At 43.0% G+C, this 15,827-nt stretch overlaps 1 protein-coding gene and 1 non-coding gene across 5 annotated transcripts; both read left to right on the top strand.

Annotated features, from left to right (window-relative positions):
- The first annotated feature begins 589 nt into the window (after nucleotides 1-589).
- ATP5PD (ATP synthase peripheral stalk subunit d) lies at nucleotides 590-7,809 on the top strand. 4 transcript variants are annotated; one of them, XM_044453958.1, is made up of 6 exons: nucleotides 590-682; nucleotides 1,356-1,486; nucleotides 2,677-2,773; nucleotides 6,168-6,239; nucleotides 7,421-7,483; nucleotides 7,621-7,809. In XM_044453958.1, the coding sequence occupies exons 2-6, from the start codon at nucleotides 1,365-1,367 to the stop codon at nucleotides 7,750-7,752; spliced, it is 486 nt and encodes a 161-aa protein (XP_044309893.1). In that variant the 5' UTR covers nucleotides 590-682; nucleotides 1,356-1,364; the 3' UTR covers nucleotides 7,753-7,809. The 4 variants fall into 4 exon arrangements, with proteins under 4 accessions (XP_044309893.1, XP_044309895.1, XP_044309892.1 ...); XM_044453960.1 differs by having other exon boundaries at nucleotides 662-761; XM_044453957.1 differs by lacking the exon at nucleotides 590-682 and adding an exon at nucleotides 768-918.
- A 4,989-nt stretch (nucleotides 7,810-12,798) lies between these two features.
- TRNAR-UCG lies at nucleotides 12,799-12,871 on the top strand. The gene has a single exon. It is a non-coding gene; the product is annotated as a tRNA-Arg (tRNA).
- The last annotated feature ends 2,956 nt before the right edge of the window (nucleotides 12,872-15,827 follow it).

The raw sequence follows: 15,827 nt of genomic DNA, 5'->3' as shown, positions 1-15,827 counted from the left end.
CCACTGGGAAGGCAGAGCTATCCAAAATTAGTTTCCCCATATTGCAGGTACAAGGAACGGAAAAAGCAATACTTATATTATGCTTGTATTTGCACCTTGAGCGGAGCGGCTGAGGCTCAGATTGGGACGCAGTAAGCCTGACATATAGTCTGTGGCTATCACCCCCATGCTGTAAATTGGGGTACGTTGATGCAGGCAATGCTAGAAAGGACAATTTCAAGCGCACTCGTTCCACTGACAGTGTCCGTATGCTTGCATCACCCGAGCTCTTCACACCAGCATGTTGACAGCCGACAGCGCGGCAGAAGGCACGGCGCCCTGAAGCACACCTCGGTTGCAGCACGGGCAAATGTTAACCGTGTGCCCCTATACATGTCTCCTCGAAAGAGCCCCGAGGAGTTCCGGGGGGCTCACTCCCAGGGCAGCAGGGATGGGCTTGCAGCCTGCGTGCGCAGCCCCTTGCGTGTGCCATCGCTTGGCACAGGCCTGGTTTGCGACTACACTCTCCCCGACCCAAGAAAACCAAGTGGCCTCTCTTCGTTTTCCCTCTCTACGGCGCCGGGAGCGGCCGAGCCTTTCCGGATTTGTTCCTCCTGATTGGCCCGACGGGGGGTCACGGTCAGGCCGCGCTTCCTCAAGCGCGTTTCCGGCGGCGCTTGGTGGGGGCGAAGGGTCGCTGAAGGTGAGCGAGGGGAGCGTCCTTCGCCGGGCGGTGCTGCAGGCCGGCCTCCGGTTCCGCGAGCAGCGCGCGGTTTCTGCAGGTTGCCCTTTCACTACGTTACGTGGTGTTCGGGTGTCGTTGTGACCCGGCAGGAGTGTCGCTTCCGGAGAGAAGAACATACACGTTGATTTGCCTTCGACTGCTTTTGTAGTAGTGGGCTAATGCAGCGTTTCTCTTAAAATTTATTTTGATATTAGGTAATCTTGGTGCTCGGAGCCATGTCAGTCAGATCTACTTAAAGTAGATCCATTAAAATGAATGAGACGAGTTAGGCGTTGGGCAGGACCCATAAAATGATTTTTGACGTCTTTATAAAGTACACATAATTAAAGGTATTCTTTTGAATAAGTGAAGTAATATTTTTACTTGAATGATATGGTTTTTGAACTTTGCAAGTTACACCTGGTACATTGACTACAAAGTCAGTGAGTTTGTTGGGGCGACTCCCAGATAAGTGTGCATTAGATTATAGTCCTAGTTTGGAATTTGTTCAAATGAATTTGAAGTGTATTTGTCCCTATGATTAGTATTTGTTGTTTGCCTCTTACCTTATAATTCACAAGTCATAGATTTATCTTACCATGTGTTAACATTTGTGTTTTTTGGTCTCTAATGCAAGTCTTCTGGTTTCTAGATTGTAACAATGGCTGCCCGCAGAACTGCTGTGAAAGCAATAGACTGGTTGGCATTTGCTGAGCGAGTGCCTCCCGCTCAGAAACCCATGTTTAATGCTCTGAAAACACGCAGTGATGCTATCTCAGCCAAGTGAGTACTTCCTAGTGTGAAAAGAGCGCTATGGGCAGCATGACAGTAGAATTAAATTCCATTTTTCTGAGCACAGGTGCCACAGTGCTTGTGATGATGGGCAGGTTCAAGCTGTGTATTATCAGTTATATTAATTTATAGTGGATTTTTTGAAATTCATTTTATAGGTTACTTTAAACACTAAGATGATCACTGGTTTTTTATGCTATCTGTTTCTTTGCTTCTGCAAAATCTTGGATTTTCGATGTTCATTTGTTGCTGACATAGGTGGTTGATGTGGATATGCTAATTTCATTTTGTAATTTTGAACAACTTTACGGTAGCCTTCTTTAGTCTTCAGACACTAAGAAAATTCTTGAAACAAGATGTGTCTGCTGTCACATGTTTTGGGACCATAATACCTGTTGGAGCACCTCCACCCGCCATATCTGTTTAGACGCTATGTTCAACCTTCTGGAACCTGGGCCTTCCTCCCAGTACTAACTCTGAGAGAGGCTCAGAGGGTGGTGACAAAGAGAAGGGCAGCCCTCCTGGCACCAAACTTCGTCATCTTTTTGATGCCAGGTTAATTATACACTTTATGCTGAGACCTTTAAGGACTTACTTAAGTTGTCCCTTCAAGTCCCTAGATATCTATCTCAGGTGTTTTTTACAGAGTAATTTCTGTTGCTTTACTACTTTTTAATACTTCTCTGATTTTATGGTATTTTATTAATAATCTTACTTATTTTCCACTGTATTTTATCATATTTTATGGATTGTTGTAAACTGTTCAGAGGGCTTTGATTATGGGGCAGTATAGAAGTAAATAAATAAAAATTATGATAATTATTTGGTCACGACAAGGGAGCTCAGATCACATGCTATTTCTTCATGACTTGGTAACTTAAGGTTATTTTAAGATTTGAGAAAATTCTTCTATCATATTCTGGCAGGACTATCTCAAGTCTTCTATGCTGGACATAACATAAAAGCAATTAAATAAAAATGAGAATATATTGGCTAAATGTCTGTCAAATTTTTGTTAAGTGTTTTGCAAGGCTCATTTAGAGATGTATCTGAATAGCTGAGAACATTGACAGTTTTGATTAGGTACTCTTAGGACAGATGACAAGAATGAGAGATGGCTGTAGTACTAAGAATAGCCAGAAATACCCAGTAATTCTAATGTGTTTCCCATGTCCCAATAGACTTACTTCTTTGCCAGCGGCTCCCCCAGCCATAGACTGGGCATTTTACAAGTCTGCAATTGCCATACCTGGCATGGTTGATGAATTTGAGAAGAAGGTGAGACTACGTTATGATACTTCCAATGTTTCTGAATTTAAATGAAAGTTCTTTGAATGTTAGACAGTCTGAAAGTCATATTAATTATAATGTAATTTACAGCAAGGCATCTTGGTGGCCAAACATTTATATGAAGCTAAAGTGGAGGCTGTAGCTTTCTTGGGGCAATGAATACATGTTTTGCACCTTCTGCACCAGCAGGCATTGCTTTATGGAGCACATACTTAATCTAAACTTGAAGCAATAATCCTTTTGACCTGATTTCTTTGCTATGTATGACCTTAACATTTCTGTATAAACTCCAGGATAAAGAAGAAAATATAGGGTCTTTTGTACATCCACATTACAGTGGTACCTTGGCTCACAAACACCTCAGTTCATGACCAAATCGGGTCGCGAACAAAAATTTCATAAAAATTTTGACTCAGGTTGCGAACTCCGCATTGGGTGGTGATCGCCGCCATCTCCCCACCTCCCATCCCTCATGTGGGGAGATGGCCGTGATCGTGCTGGGGGCAGGGGTGGGGGGAGATGGCCGAGATCGTGCCTGTCCTTCCTGCAGGAGCGTGCCCATGATTGCGCCCGTCTTTCCTGCAGGAGCGCAACCACGATCTTGGCCATCTCCCCCCTCCAGCATGATTGCGTCCGTCTCTTCCCCCAGCACACCCGTGTTTGCGCCCAGTCTCCTTCCCTCCAGCGCACTGGGATGACGGGCGCATGCAGGGATGACGGGCGCAATCGGGTCGTGCTGGGGGATGCGGGGAGATGGCCACACTCGTGCTCGGGGTGTGGGGGAGATGGCCTCGATCTTTGTTGTTCTTTGTCACTTTGCTTCACATTTTTCTGATTTAAAAAATAGTTACAGAATGGATTAACCTTATTTACGTTGAACCTTATGGGGAAATTTAACTCGGCTCATGTTTTGGGTCAGGACCAGAGTCCTGGAACGGATTAAATTCGTGAGCCAAGTTACCACTGTATAAGCCTCACTCTGTTATGTTTACATTATTCATACTTCAAATTTCTGGTTATTCTTTTTACTGTGTGGTAGATTGTTCTGTGGTATTGCTTTTATTTTGTAAAGGCTATTGACTGATTTTTAAAGTTTAACTTCTGCAGTGTTGTTGTGCTCCACTTCCATATTAAACGGTTCCCAGGGAACAATATAGACCAACATTTATTTATTTGTTTTTGTGTTTCTATACTGCCTCCTACTACAACAACAACTCTAATGGAGCATTTGATTTCATCATCATTCTGATGACCCAAGCCATACTTCCTTAAGCCATTCTTTTTGGATAGCTCCTAATTTAATAATAGGGGCCTGGTTGAGCCAAGGCACTTCTCTTTGCCTTAAGGATGTCAAAGCATTTCTTCCTAAGTATCTCTTGAGGATACTTAGGAAGAAATGAAGCCATCTGTATCAAAGAAGATACACAATTTCTTGAATACATATAGGGATGAAAAATGGATAAAGAATACCAGTAAACAGGCAAAGTTTATGGTTATCTGGGTAGCCACAGGACTTTTGATGCAACAGAAATTGTTTCCAGGGGACAATTTACTTGGACACCTTGACTGTTCCTGGCTCTAAGCAGAAAGCCAAAGAACAGGGCCCCTTGCCATGGATTTTTTTTTTTTTAACTGCATACGTCTTCCTCTATTTCAGAGGCTATCAATATATTATTCCCCCATTCCTGGGAAGGAAGGATAAAAGAATAGCCAGCTTTCCCAGTTAACTTAAGCACAAATGTGTGTAAACATCCTTATATCAAAAATGAGGCAAGACATTCACAGTGCCTAATAGCTGGTGATCCCTCACCTTCACTGAGGCCCCACAGGTTTCTCACCCCAATTAAGCCTATCAAGTATCTTTAGCTAGATGTAATGCATGTAATCGGACACTGGGAACAGTTGCACTTAACTCTTTGGCCCAGGGTCTTCTGATTACTAATCCCTGTATGCCTCTTAAAGAAGCTGAAAACTGTTAGAGGTTGGGCCTCAACCTTAGCCTTGAGAAAGGAATGAGCTAATAAGATTTCAATTGTCCTAATATGAGGTAGTGACAGATTTTATTTTCCTGGGCTCCAAGATCACCGCAGATGGGGACTGCAGCCAAGAAATTAAAAGATGCTTGCTCCTGGGGAGGAAAGCTATGGCAAATCTAGACAGCATACTAAAGAGCAGAGACATCATCCTGCCAACAAAAGTTCCTATAGTCAAGGCTATGGTTTTCCCAGTTGCAATGCATGGCTGTGAAAGCTGGACCATAAGGAAGGCTGAGCGCCAAAGGATTGAGGCCTTTGAATTGTGGTGCTGGAGGAGACTCCTGCGAGTCCCTTGGACTGCAAGGAGATCAAACCAGTCAGTCCTAGAGGAGATCAACCCTGACTGCTCTTTAGAAGGCCAGATACTGAAGATGAAACTCAAATACTTTGGCCACCTAATGAGAAGGAAGGACTCCCTGGAGAAGAGTCTAATGCTGGGAACAATAGATGGCAAAAGAAGAAGGGGACGGCAGAGGATGAGGTGGCTGGATGGAGTCACTGAAGCAGTTGGTGTGAGCTTGAGTGGACTCCGGGGGATGGTGGAGGACAGGAAGGCCTGGAGGAATGTTGTCCATGGGGTCGCGATGGGTCGGACACAACTTCGCGACTAACAACAACAACGTGTTGTCAAGTTATTTCTGACTTGCTTCATCCAACCACATGGAACAATAGAACTTTGCTGTCCCAGTTACAACTTGAAATAAGATTTTAAAAAAGAATTCCTCCAAAAAATATTAATTTGATTGCTCTTTTCCATCTCCACTTGCCCATTTTTAAATGTTGCTGCATGATTTTCTAACATAAGGGGCTAGCTTGCAATTAGAATTCAAGAATTCTGCCTCTAAGTCCTCTTTTTGGTTTTCTGGTAGAGCAATAAGTGTATGAAAGAGAAATTCAGGAAATGCTAGATGACATCAATTCTATTAACTGCTTAAGCTGTATTGATTGCAATAAAACTTCAGTATTGCCTAACACTTTTGATGGCTAGAATTTGCAGGTGCTGTGCATTCTTAATAGGTGTTATCTTCTTCCTTATGACTGACTAAGGTCTTGGCAAATTAATTCAAATTAAGTTTAGCTTTTTTTTTTTTAGTGTCCCATTAATGTTGAGATGTCTTATGTTAGCCTATGTAGCTTACAACTTCAGACATGACATGAGCTTGAGTCAGTTTCTCAAGACTTCAATGGGAAGGAGACTAGTGCTTTGGAAAACTGGTAAGTGCAAAGCATGCAGTGAGCTACAGCGCCTGTCTGAGAGAAGAGTACTTACAGGGACAATGAATATGGTGTTGACTGCACTGGAAGCAACACACTTAAAATATCTCTCCTCTTCTCTAATTTGACAGTACAATGCACTCAAGATTCCTGAGCCTGTGGATACCCAGTCTGCTAAGATAGATGCCCAAGAAAAAGAATCTGTAAGTATTTCATTTCTTTGTCCACTTATGTGGCATTTCTTGGTGCCTGTAGGCGATATGTGCAGAAGAGGAGCCCGTATCAACTTGACCAATAGAGCTGAACCTTGGTCTCTCTTGAACAGCTCATGCTGATTTTAGCAAATAGGGCTAGATGTAGTTCCCTTCTCACCACTGATCACTTTCCCTGTGCTGTACTTCAGACTGTTGTTTGCTGGGATTGTGGCACTGCTGAGGTCGATTTTAAGAGTTACAAGCCTCAAACTGTGTTCTTGTTAAAGAAGGTCTCTACCTGGTGCCTTTGTTTTGCTCTCTTTGGCGCTAGGCAAGCCTCTCCGGGAAGGGAGATTCTGCAAATGGGGCGCCATAACAGAAAAGGCCCTCTTCTTAGTAGCCATCCACCTTACCTCCTTTGGTGAGGGCTTCCAGCGAAGGACCATTGAGGGTGATCATAGGGTCTGGAAGATGGGAGGAGACAGTCCTTCAGGTAACCTGGTCCCAAGCTGCTTAGGGCTTGAATGTGAATACCAGCTTTGAATTAGACCCAGGAATGGATTGTCAGCCAGTGCAGATGGAAAAGTATTGACATAATATGATCATGTTGGCCACTTCCAACATGACTCCCTGTCCTCTGTTGAACCAGCCCAGCATAGTGCAGCAATTCCAGCAAGAGGTTACCAGTCTCCAGCTAAAGGTAGGTAGGCTATCTCTGTCCAAAAAGGTCATCGTTGGTATATTAGCCTAGACTGATAAAAGGCCCTTCATTCCACCAAGTCTGCCTGTTCCTCTAGCGGATACAGAAACACTCCAGACTGAACCTGATCCACTGTGGGAGAGCATCCCTCCCTTGAACATCACTTACCTGAACCACCCACTAGGAGTAGCAGCATCTTGTTTTGGTTGCATGGCCCTCATTCAGTCCATTAGTGTGCCCAGGCACTGATTCAGAGCAGCCAGTCTTTCACCTATATTTGGGGAAAAGAAGAGAACCCTAATTCCACAGCTACCTTCTGGAGTCAGCCATCCAAGTAGCAGCACGACCACTGCTGCACAGTGTTTCTGACTCTCAACCCAGGCTCCTGCAAAGGTATGAGTTTGGAGTCAAAATGGCAAGCCTTCTGGATTACTGTAGTCTCTCAGACAACGTCACTGATGGGTTCACTGCATAATTTGATATCTTGCAGGAGAAGAGTGCTGCTGCCTATATACAAGCCTCTAAAGCCCGCATTGTTGAGTACGAGAAGGAGGTAAGCTGGTGATCTTCCTGGTGCAAAACAGGATGCTGTATCGTGCTGTGCTATCTGTGAATCAACTCCATGCTTTTTCTTTTAAGTATTCCTCTTCAAGATGCAGTAACTCTGTTTTCTCTTCTCTTCTCTTCAAGCTTCAGAAGTATATAAACATGATTCCTTTTGAGCAAATGACACTTGAGGAGTACTGCGAGGCATTTCCAGAAGCCAAGCCAGACAAAGAAAAATACCCATTTTGGCCACATAGGCCCATTGAAGACTTGTAAAAGCTGCCTGTCTGAAAGGACCCTATAGCATCTCTTAAATAAAGTAATTAGAGCGGAGCCTTAGAGAATTGTCTTTTCTAAGAATCTTGCAGTTGAACTGGGTTCACGTTAAGACTTCCTGAGCTCAATATAGCTTAATCTCAAATTAGACTATGTCAGAAAGTTGCCTCATCTTGTCCTGGAGCACTGAAAGCCAGTGCGGTTCAGCTAAGATTGGTGATCTTGGGCTCGTTGCATGGTTGACTGAGAAGAGGATCATGAAGCACCGGAAAGCTAAATATGCTCTCATAGAAATCAAGTTCCATTGAAGTCAATGAAATTTACTTTTGAATAGAAGTATAGAACTGAGTTTTAAAATTGGGTTTTAATTTGGAGATTCTAAACTTCTAAAATAAGCAATTTAGACACTTGCTACCCTTAACATTTTGAATTTTTTTAGGCCTTTAACAGAGGTTAACTTGGCTTCACATGGGGATAGGGGAGGAGTTTAGTGGGTTGGCAGAGCCAATTCTCTCACATTGTGGGGAAACTTGCTTCCATTAAGATCTTTCCAAAATGCCAGCTTGATTCTATATAACTTGAGGCTATAAGCAATGAGATGGCATACAAAAACTCTAAATAAATAATTCAGTGCCTTGAAAGCAGCCTTCTCCAACATGGTGCCCTCCAGAAGTTTTGACTCTGACTCTGATCAGCTTCAGCTAGTGTGGCTAGTGGTCAGGAATCCTAGGTGTTGTAGGTCAGGAGAGCAGCAGGTTGAGAGAGGCTTCTCTCAAATATATCTGTAAGTAGTCTTAACATTTCTCTCAAATGGAGAGTATGGAATGCTTACCCAAGAGGAGTAAACTGGGTGAATTCCTATGACAGTATATCAGAATGCTTGTCTTCTGGTTCTTGAAGCATGAGTAGCAAGAATCTCTGCAGTGGTGAACACATAGACCTTAGGCCAGGGGAGCATGGGGTCCACTTTTGTAAAGATCACACTAGCAAATGGGATATTCAGGTTTTATAGATCTTTGGAAGACTCCAAACTCCTACTACATCCCTCCTCTCTTTGTGGATTGAACTGCATGTGTTAATGTGTAGCAACTCTGTAAGTGTGTGCCAAACATGGCAACTCACATGCATATATATATTTCCCAACCTTTCAACTGGTGTTCAATATACCATTGTATTAACTAGTTTATTCTTTGGCTTTATGCTTCATGCCCTTAATTAGCTTTGGGTTATGTAAGACATTACCTATTGAGGGCATTTTAACTCAATAATACATGGTAGTTGATCTCTTGCATTAATTGCAAACTGGCATGCAGGGGGATTTAAACTTTGACAGTACTGGTAGATGACAAGAAATAGTTTTATTAGTATTTTCAAATTGTGCCATTTGGCAAACTGTTTTAAAGTACAGAAACATCACACAATTGTTTTTAAAAGCAAAACAAAGAAGTATTAAAATAAGGAATGTAAAGCAGCAAGCAGGTTTCTAAAGATAAGTATTTACTCCTCTAAAGGTATTCCTAAATAAAATGGGTTTCACATGGATCTAGAGAAGCAGGGGGAGCAGGATGTATCTCTTGGGAAGGTATTGCAGAATTCAGGTGTCACCATAGGAAAGCTCTTGTTCCTTATCACCATCCACCATAGATGGTGGTGAGAGCAGTTAGAATTGGATATCTGAAGTTCTCAGTTCATGAGGTGGGGGCTCTAACAGGAAGAGAGAGTCCTTGGGGCAAAAGTGGGCATGGCAGATCTACTGGTATATCTCTGGATGGTGTGCAGCAGATCAAAACTTACCAATTCTCAATTGCTCAGCAGCAACAACAGAATGACTCTCCTTCAACACTTAGTTATACTGCTGAAGAAAATTCGAGATAATCTGCAGTGGATTTTTATGTGAAAGGACTCTGAATGTTTTGAGTACCAGAACTTGACGTACATCTTTTCCATCAGACTTTGGTTTGTGAGTGTGGGAGATTCTAGAAAAAGAAAGATCCTACCAAAAGGCATTTAGAACATTAAACTGATCAATAGAAAATTTTAAAATAATTTGAACCTGGTGATACAGGATGTAGATCACCAGACAGTCCCTTTGTGGTATGTCTGGGAACCTATTCATGAAGGATCAACAGGGCAAGCCAGAGTATTTACTCATTGTTCCTTCATAGAAGAAAGGGGAAATCTGTCCAGATGTTGGGATTACCACTCCCATCCTCAATCATTGGCCATGTTAGCCAGAGCTAATGAACCATAGATTCTTTAGTCATGTTTTGGTATTCATTTGCCCTGCCTGATAAGCAGTTCAGATCCCCTGCAATTCAATCACTGCTTTGGATAAAGATTTTGTTCTTTAACTGTGGCAAGAGACAAAGCAAACCCTTCTTTTATTTTCAAGATTTCCTTCCAGCCTTTCTTGGATTCTAGGTTTAATAGAAAATGTTATATATGCAGAGATGCACAAGTATTATCCAACAGTACGCTGCTTGTCTACATCTGTCTCTAAAGAAATAAAGCTTGACTTCAGTCATATCATGTTGGTCTTCCGTGACTTCAACAACTGTAGAATCAGCAGAATAGGGGCAAATAACAGCTGTAATAAAAATTTGCATTACCCTGAATACCTTGACATAAGCATGTTCCGCCAGCTATACAGAAAGAGTATTATAATTTATAAACTATAATTTCATCACCCCTCCATACCTCTAGGAGCAGAAAGAAGACTGAAAACTTACAATTGTTAGAAACAAACACATTCCTTTTCCCCCCTAAAAGGCAGAAGTGGCCCTGGATTTACAACTAATGATGTAATTTTTAAAAGTAATAAGAGTGGAAGCTTTTGCACTGTGAGATCTAAATTGCTTTCATGAAGAATCAATGATAATTGCTCAGAGCACTCTGCTGACTCTTGGGACCAGCTTTTCAAATTGCTTGCTTACATGAATCTAAAGGGTAAACTTGTAATCAGACCAAGGGAATGAGGGGGAATGAGGTTTGCATGATTGCCATAAAAGAAACATGAGCGGTCTGGATTATGGATGCAGTCTGATACATTGTGTCTGGTGCCATATTTTTAGTCACTATCTTTGCCTTATATTGGGCAAAAAAAGTAACTGTGGTTCTGAACAACCACTGCCTAATTCAATTGCCTGCATAACTGCAGTTTCCAAATGCTAAGGCTTTGTAGCTCTTTCTAATAAATAGAAATTCAGCTAGGCTCACTTTTTATTAGTCCTGCAGAAGTTCATCCTTGTGAAGATTCCTCCTCCAGCAGCACCCATTCCAGCAGGTTGTCTTGAGTGAGATGAGGGGGAAGGAGAGCAGGACTGTTCCCCCAACCCTGCAGAAGGGATTAGTCATCCCCCGCTTTTCCACCCCATTCTTTCTTTCATGCTGCCTACCCCTAGAGTCTGCCCCCTCAGCCACTTGCTTGCCAATTCACAAGGTAGCAAGCATGCAACCACTCCGATTCCCTCAAACTCCTGGCTTGCTGACAGACTATCCAAGGACCTATTTATCTGGAAGCATCCAATGTGCAAAGAACTGCACTTATTTGCATATACTATAATCAAATGATTACAAATGGACTGAGCATGGAAAAATGCTGGAGGGATATGAGGAGAAAGGGGACCCCCCCCCCCCGAAGATTAGGCTATACTAACTCCCAAAAGCTCCTGCAGATATGACCAATGCAAAGGGATCCTGGGAGCTGGAAATCTCAAACATCAGGATCTTTCCCTAGGGCTCAGTTGCTTGAGGTACGTTCCAGGGTAGTTATTTCCTTGTCAAGTCATCTATGTACACAGCTCATTCTTGGGAGTAATTACCCAAACAGGGTTTCACCAATGTTATAACAGCCCCAATAGTAAAATGCAAAAAAATTGTTGTGAACATGAATGAGTATTCAGAGAGCACTCCACTGAATGCTTTCTCATTTGCACCTTCTTTATACCAGGTAGGTAGTTTACTGTATTAAGCCATAGGCTATTACAAATTGACAGGGCCATAAGATCCAATTTAACAAAGGAGAACTTTAAAACACCTCCTTCCTATCTGCCAATAGTTTAATAAGGATGAGGCACACGTGGCTTTCCAGATGGAGTTGGCCTACTGCTCCTTGCAGTTGCGCACCCTTGCAGCTGCGAGCCGGGGCTCAATGACAGCCGGAGGGCCGCATGCACGTCCTTCTGATTTCATACGTCATGATTTGCTTAAAAATAAAACTTCCAGTAAATCACAGCAGAAGCGGGATGAAGCGCTACGCGCCGCGTCTTGCCCAAACCAGCCAGGGCCGCCCGGGGGCGCTCCTTTGCTGCGGCTGGGAGTCCGGAAGAGAAGGACGCGCGTGCTGGAGCGGGGGGTTCCGTAGGAGACAGACAGGGCAGCGGTCTACCCCATCCGTGTACGCGTGCACACGTGCCCCGATCCAGGGGCGGGGCGACGCGGGTTGGGGATGGAGAAGGAAGGAAATCTTTCCCGGGTGAAGGCGCGGCACCAGCCCCATCGCAGGCTCCAGCTGGATGCAGAATCAGGCGGAATTCGCCTTGCCGCGCATGAAGAGCTCACCTCTACGTTGTTGTGTTCTTAAAATTTTATTTCTGTAACGGCAAAATAAAGGATCCAGCTTTTCAGAATACGGAATGAAGAGTATTCATCTCCCCGTCCGCACGCGCTTCCGTGGTTCCTCCAGCTTGAAGGCGAGGAAATAAATGTTTCAGTGCTTCCCTTTAATGATCTCAATGACTCGATCAGTAATCTAATGCGTGTTTAAAAACAAAACAAAGCGCCGAAAACGATTTTTACAGCTTCCCCCGCCTTCAACACACCAAGTTCTAAATTTAGTATGGAGGCGAGTATTTCGATATTAATTTTACTTGTGGGAAGCAGCCAATTCTTACTCATTTTTAAAGAAGCTCTTTTAGAAGTAAGATCAATAGGTAAAGATATCTCACGGGGCGTTGCTAACAGTCCCAAAAGATATAGTTACCTCCAGAGATGTAGTGAGGGCGGGAGGAGTAAGAAAGATTTCTTGAAAAAAATGCTCGTATATGCGACCACGTGGCCTAATGGATAAGGCGTCTGACTTCGGATCAGAAGATTGAGGGTTCGAGTCCCTTCGTGGTTGAAATCCGTTGCTTAGAAAAAGAGGCGACTAGGTATTTTTCTGCCCTTCGAGAGGAATTACTGTATATGTAAATTGGAAATCAGATCCTATCTGCTATGTTGATTTTGTGTGTATAAACTTACAGCCAAGTATTTTCAGTAGTTCTTAGACTGCATTTATTTAGCTAATTAAAAAACCCTAATCCTATGCAGCAAGCCTGTGCAACTTTAAACAGGAATTGGCCTACGACACCAAGTGACATTGGCTGGAGCATGCTGGGCCCTGTAGGACTTTTTTTCCCGTCTCAAGTTGCATAGGATTGTGCCCTTTAAAGTTTTCCCAGTTAGATTTTAAAGACTTACATGGCCTGGGACCTTCAAAGCACACCTGCCCTCCTCTCCCAGCTATAGGGAAGCACTGGCTGGAGCCTCGTTCTGGTGGAGGTGTGGATAGCTTCCCCCATTGCTGTCCCTTTCTTTCTCTTAAGTTTGCTTTTGGCTAAAGTTTTCTGTGCCTGTTAAAGTTGATGAATTTGATTTCTTCATGTTGTTTGGTTTACTTTGCCCACCAATCAACTTCAAAGCAATGTCCACAAATCTTCTTTCAAAAAATGTGTTTAGGCATAATTCTATGCACCCATTTCACAACTGTGGAAATGACTGAGGTACAATACACATTCTTGGTTTTGCTGCAGAAGACTTACATGGCTGCCCTATGGAATTTGTTTTGTCTGTCTGTTTAAAAAATGCTTGAAGCAGCATTGAGTCACTGGGAAAAGTGGCATAAAATATTTTGATAAATTTAGGAGTCAGTGACTATCTATAGAAATAGAAACATAGTCCATCAGAAGGGGTCTTCTAGGCCATCTAGTCTACCCCCAACTCCAACCAGCTCTGCTCATGTCATACCCAACATGTATCTATCTATGACCCTTCCAAGGTAGTGAAAGCAATGAGCATATAGAGCTGGCACTGCCAATTTGGAACACTTTGTTTTGTGGGTGGTTGTTATTATTGCCAGATACTGAAGATGAAACTCAAATACTTTGACCACCTAATGGGAAGGAAGGACTCATTAGAGAAGACCCTAAGGCTGGGAACAATTGATGGCAAAAGAAGAAGGGGATGGCAGAGGATGAGGTGTCTAGATGGAGTCACTGAAGCAGTCGGTGTGAGCTTAAGTGGACTCCGGAGGATGTTGGAGGACAGGAAGGCCTGGAGGAATGTTGTCCATGGGGTTGCGATGGGTCGGGCACAACTTCACAACTAACAACAAATTATTATTGTTATCTTTTCTATTAAAAGTACATGATTTCAATTTTCATTTTTGGTACAAGAATACCTGACTTTTCATTCTGGCTGAATGATCCAGTTTTTCCAGGCTGCATTCCTGTTTAATACAACCAGCATTGCTCTTTAGAGTGCAACATCTCCAAATTTACAAATAAGCAGCTTGCGTGGTGTTAGAATGTTAGCAGAGGATAGTTATAAGCATCTTGACCTAGTTCCCCAGAACAGAACAACAGGGGCTAATAAGGTCAGGGTAAAATGAGTGGAAGTTCTGCTATAACATAACTGCAGAAGGCCTGACGCTGTAAGAACAGCTTTAGACGTAAGGTGGGATCCTGATCTGATCAGGATTCCTTGTTGCAAGCCTTGTCCCCCAAGTACCCCTTAGATAGACTAATGTTTGCCTGTCCTGAAAGGTCTTCCTTGTGTGTTGTCTTAATCCATTCAACCTTTTGTTTTACTCTCATGTTCTTCTAGCGATCCCCCTCCCCGCAAACTGCATACGTGACCGAGAGGTTATAAAAACATCCTGTGCAGACTTCATCTTTGTAGTCCCTTCAGGGTCTACCTCCATGCTGCCTGTCTGAATAAACTGCAAACATCCTTTGACTGTGCACCTCCAGTACACCTGCATTCACTGTTTCTTGACAATAACCACCACTAGCAAGGAATAATTGTGCAATCCTTTGGGAATGTAGTCTTCACCATGTGATTAAAGTCAAATCATGACAACAAAAGCAAACTTTTTATTTGCATCCATTAGCACTTTTCTTACTAATACACTGCTAAGAATAAAATCAATGGGAAGTTTCATATTGCCATGCTTCAATTTTCCATAAATATTTAAGCTGATAATATTCTGTATTTGTACATTTTATTATGCTTATCCCACAAAGTACACAATTAAGGCTAGGGATTGATCAGTTTTTTAAGACAGTTGAAAGGGATGTTCTATGTATTCAGCCACTTTTATGCCAGGCAATTGGGTTTTATAGGTTTTTCTATGGTTTCGAAATCTTGAAAATTCATTTGATTAGAGAAGCACCAATGAAGATGAATGTGGAATGATGCAATTACACAATAATGCTATTATGCAAGCAAGTTTTCGATTTTAGAAATAATAGGCTTCTCTACCTGAGGCATTTATTGTGTGCTTATCATTTCTTTGTGTTATGGCCAATAGATGCTGCCTCACTGGCTCTGGAAAAAGGCGGCATCCCCACTGTGACCTTGGGAAAGCCCTGCAAGGTTGGAGCAGGACTCTGGCTCCAGACAGCCCGCCTCTGCCCCTGCAGTTCTTTCCGCATTGGCTGCAGGTCCCAAGGTGGAGGATCCGGGTGGGTGAGGGGAGGAGTGTGGCGCACCATTCCCTGCAAGGAGCAGGAACACATTTAAATGGCCCTCCAAATGTTTTTCTTTTCTTTCTCCTCTCACCCTCCCTTGGATGCCCATAATCTTCCAACTTCTCGGGGTTTATTTATTTTTATTATTTGTTATATTTGTATGCCGCCCCAAAGGTTGTCTGGGTGGCTCACAATGAAGGGTTCTAGGCATCACCATTGAACAGCATCGTTTTTCCAGGAAGGGGAGATCAAGGCAGGAACACCTTCCACTCTCAGCCCTGAAGCTACCAGGTGATGTTCTGTGGAGATCTCGCAGCCTCACCTGCTTCACCAGCTTGTTATGGG

Source organism: Varanus komodoensis, unplaced genomic scaffold, assembly GCF_004798865.1.
Source record: "Varanus komodoensis strain SLA01 unplaced genomic scaffold, ASM479886v1 scaffold7_1, whole genome shotgun sequence".
NCBI classification, from domain to species: domain Eukaryota; kingdom Metazoa; phylum Chordata; class Lepidosauria; order Squamata; family Varanidae; genus Varanus; species Varanus komodoensis.
The sequence above is the reverse complement of the archived record's forward strand: the minus strand, read 5'-3'. Positions and strand labels throughout refer to the sequence as shown.

Excerpts from the sequence above, each read along its gene's own strand:
- ATP5PD (XM_044453958.1), top strand. The coding sequence starts at position 1,365 with ATGGCTGCCCGCAGAACTGCTGTGAAAGCAATAGACTGGTTGGCATTT. Across the intron at positions 2,774-6,167 it reads TTGATGAATTTGAGAAGAAG|TACAATGCACTCAAGATTCC; the intron begins GTGAGACTACGT and ends CTAATTTGACAG. Across the intron at positions 6,240-7,420 it reads ATGCCCAAGAAAAAGAATCT|GAGAAGAGTGCTGCTGCCTA; the intron begins GTAAGTATTTCA and ends GATATCTTGCAG.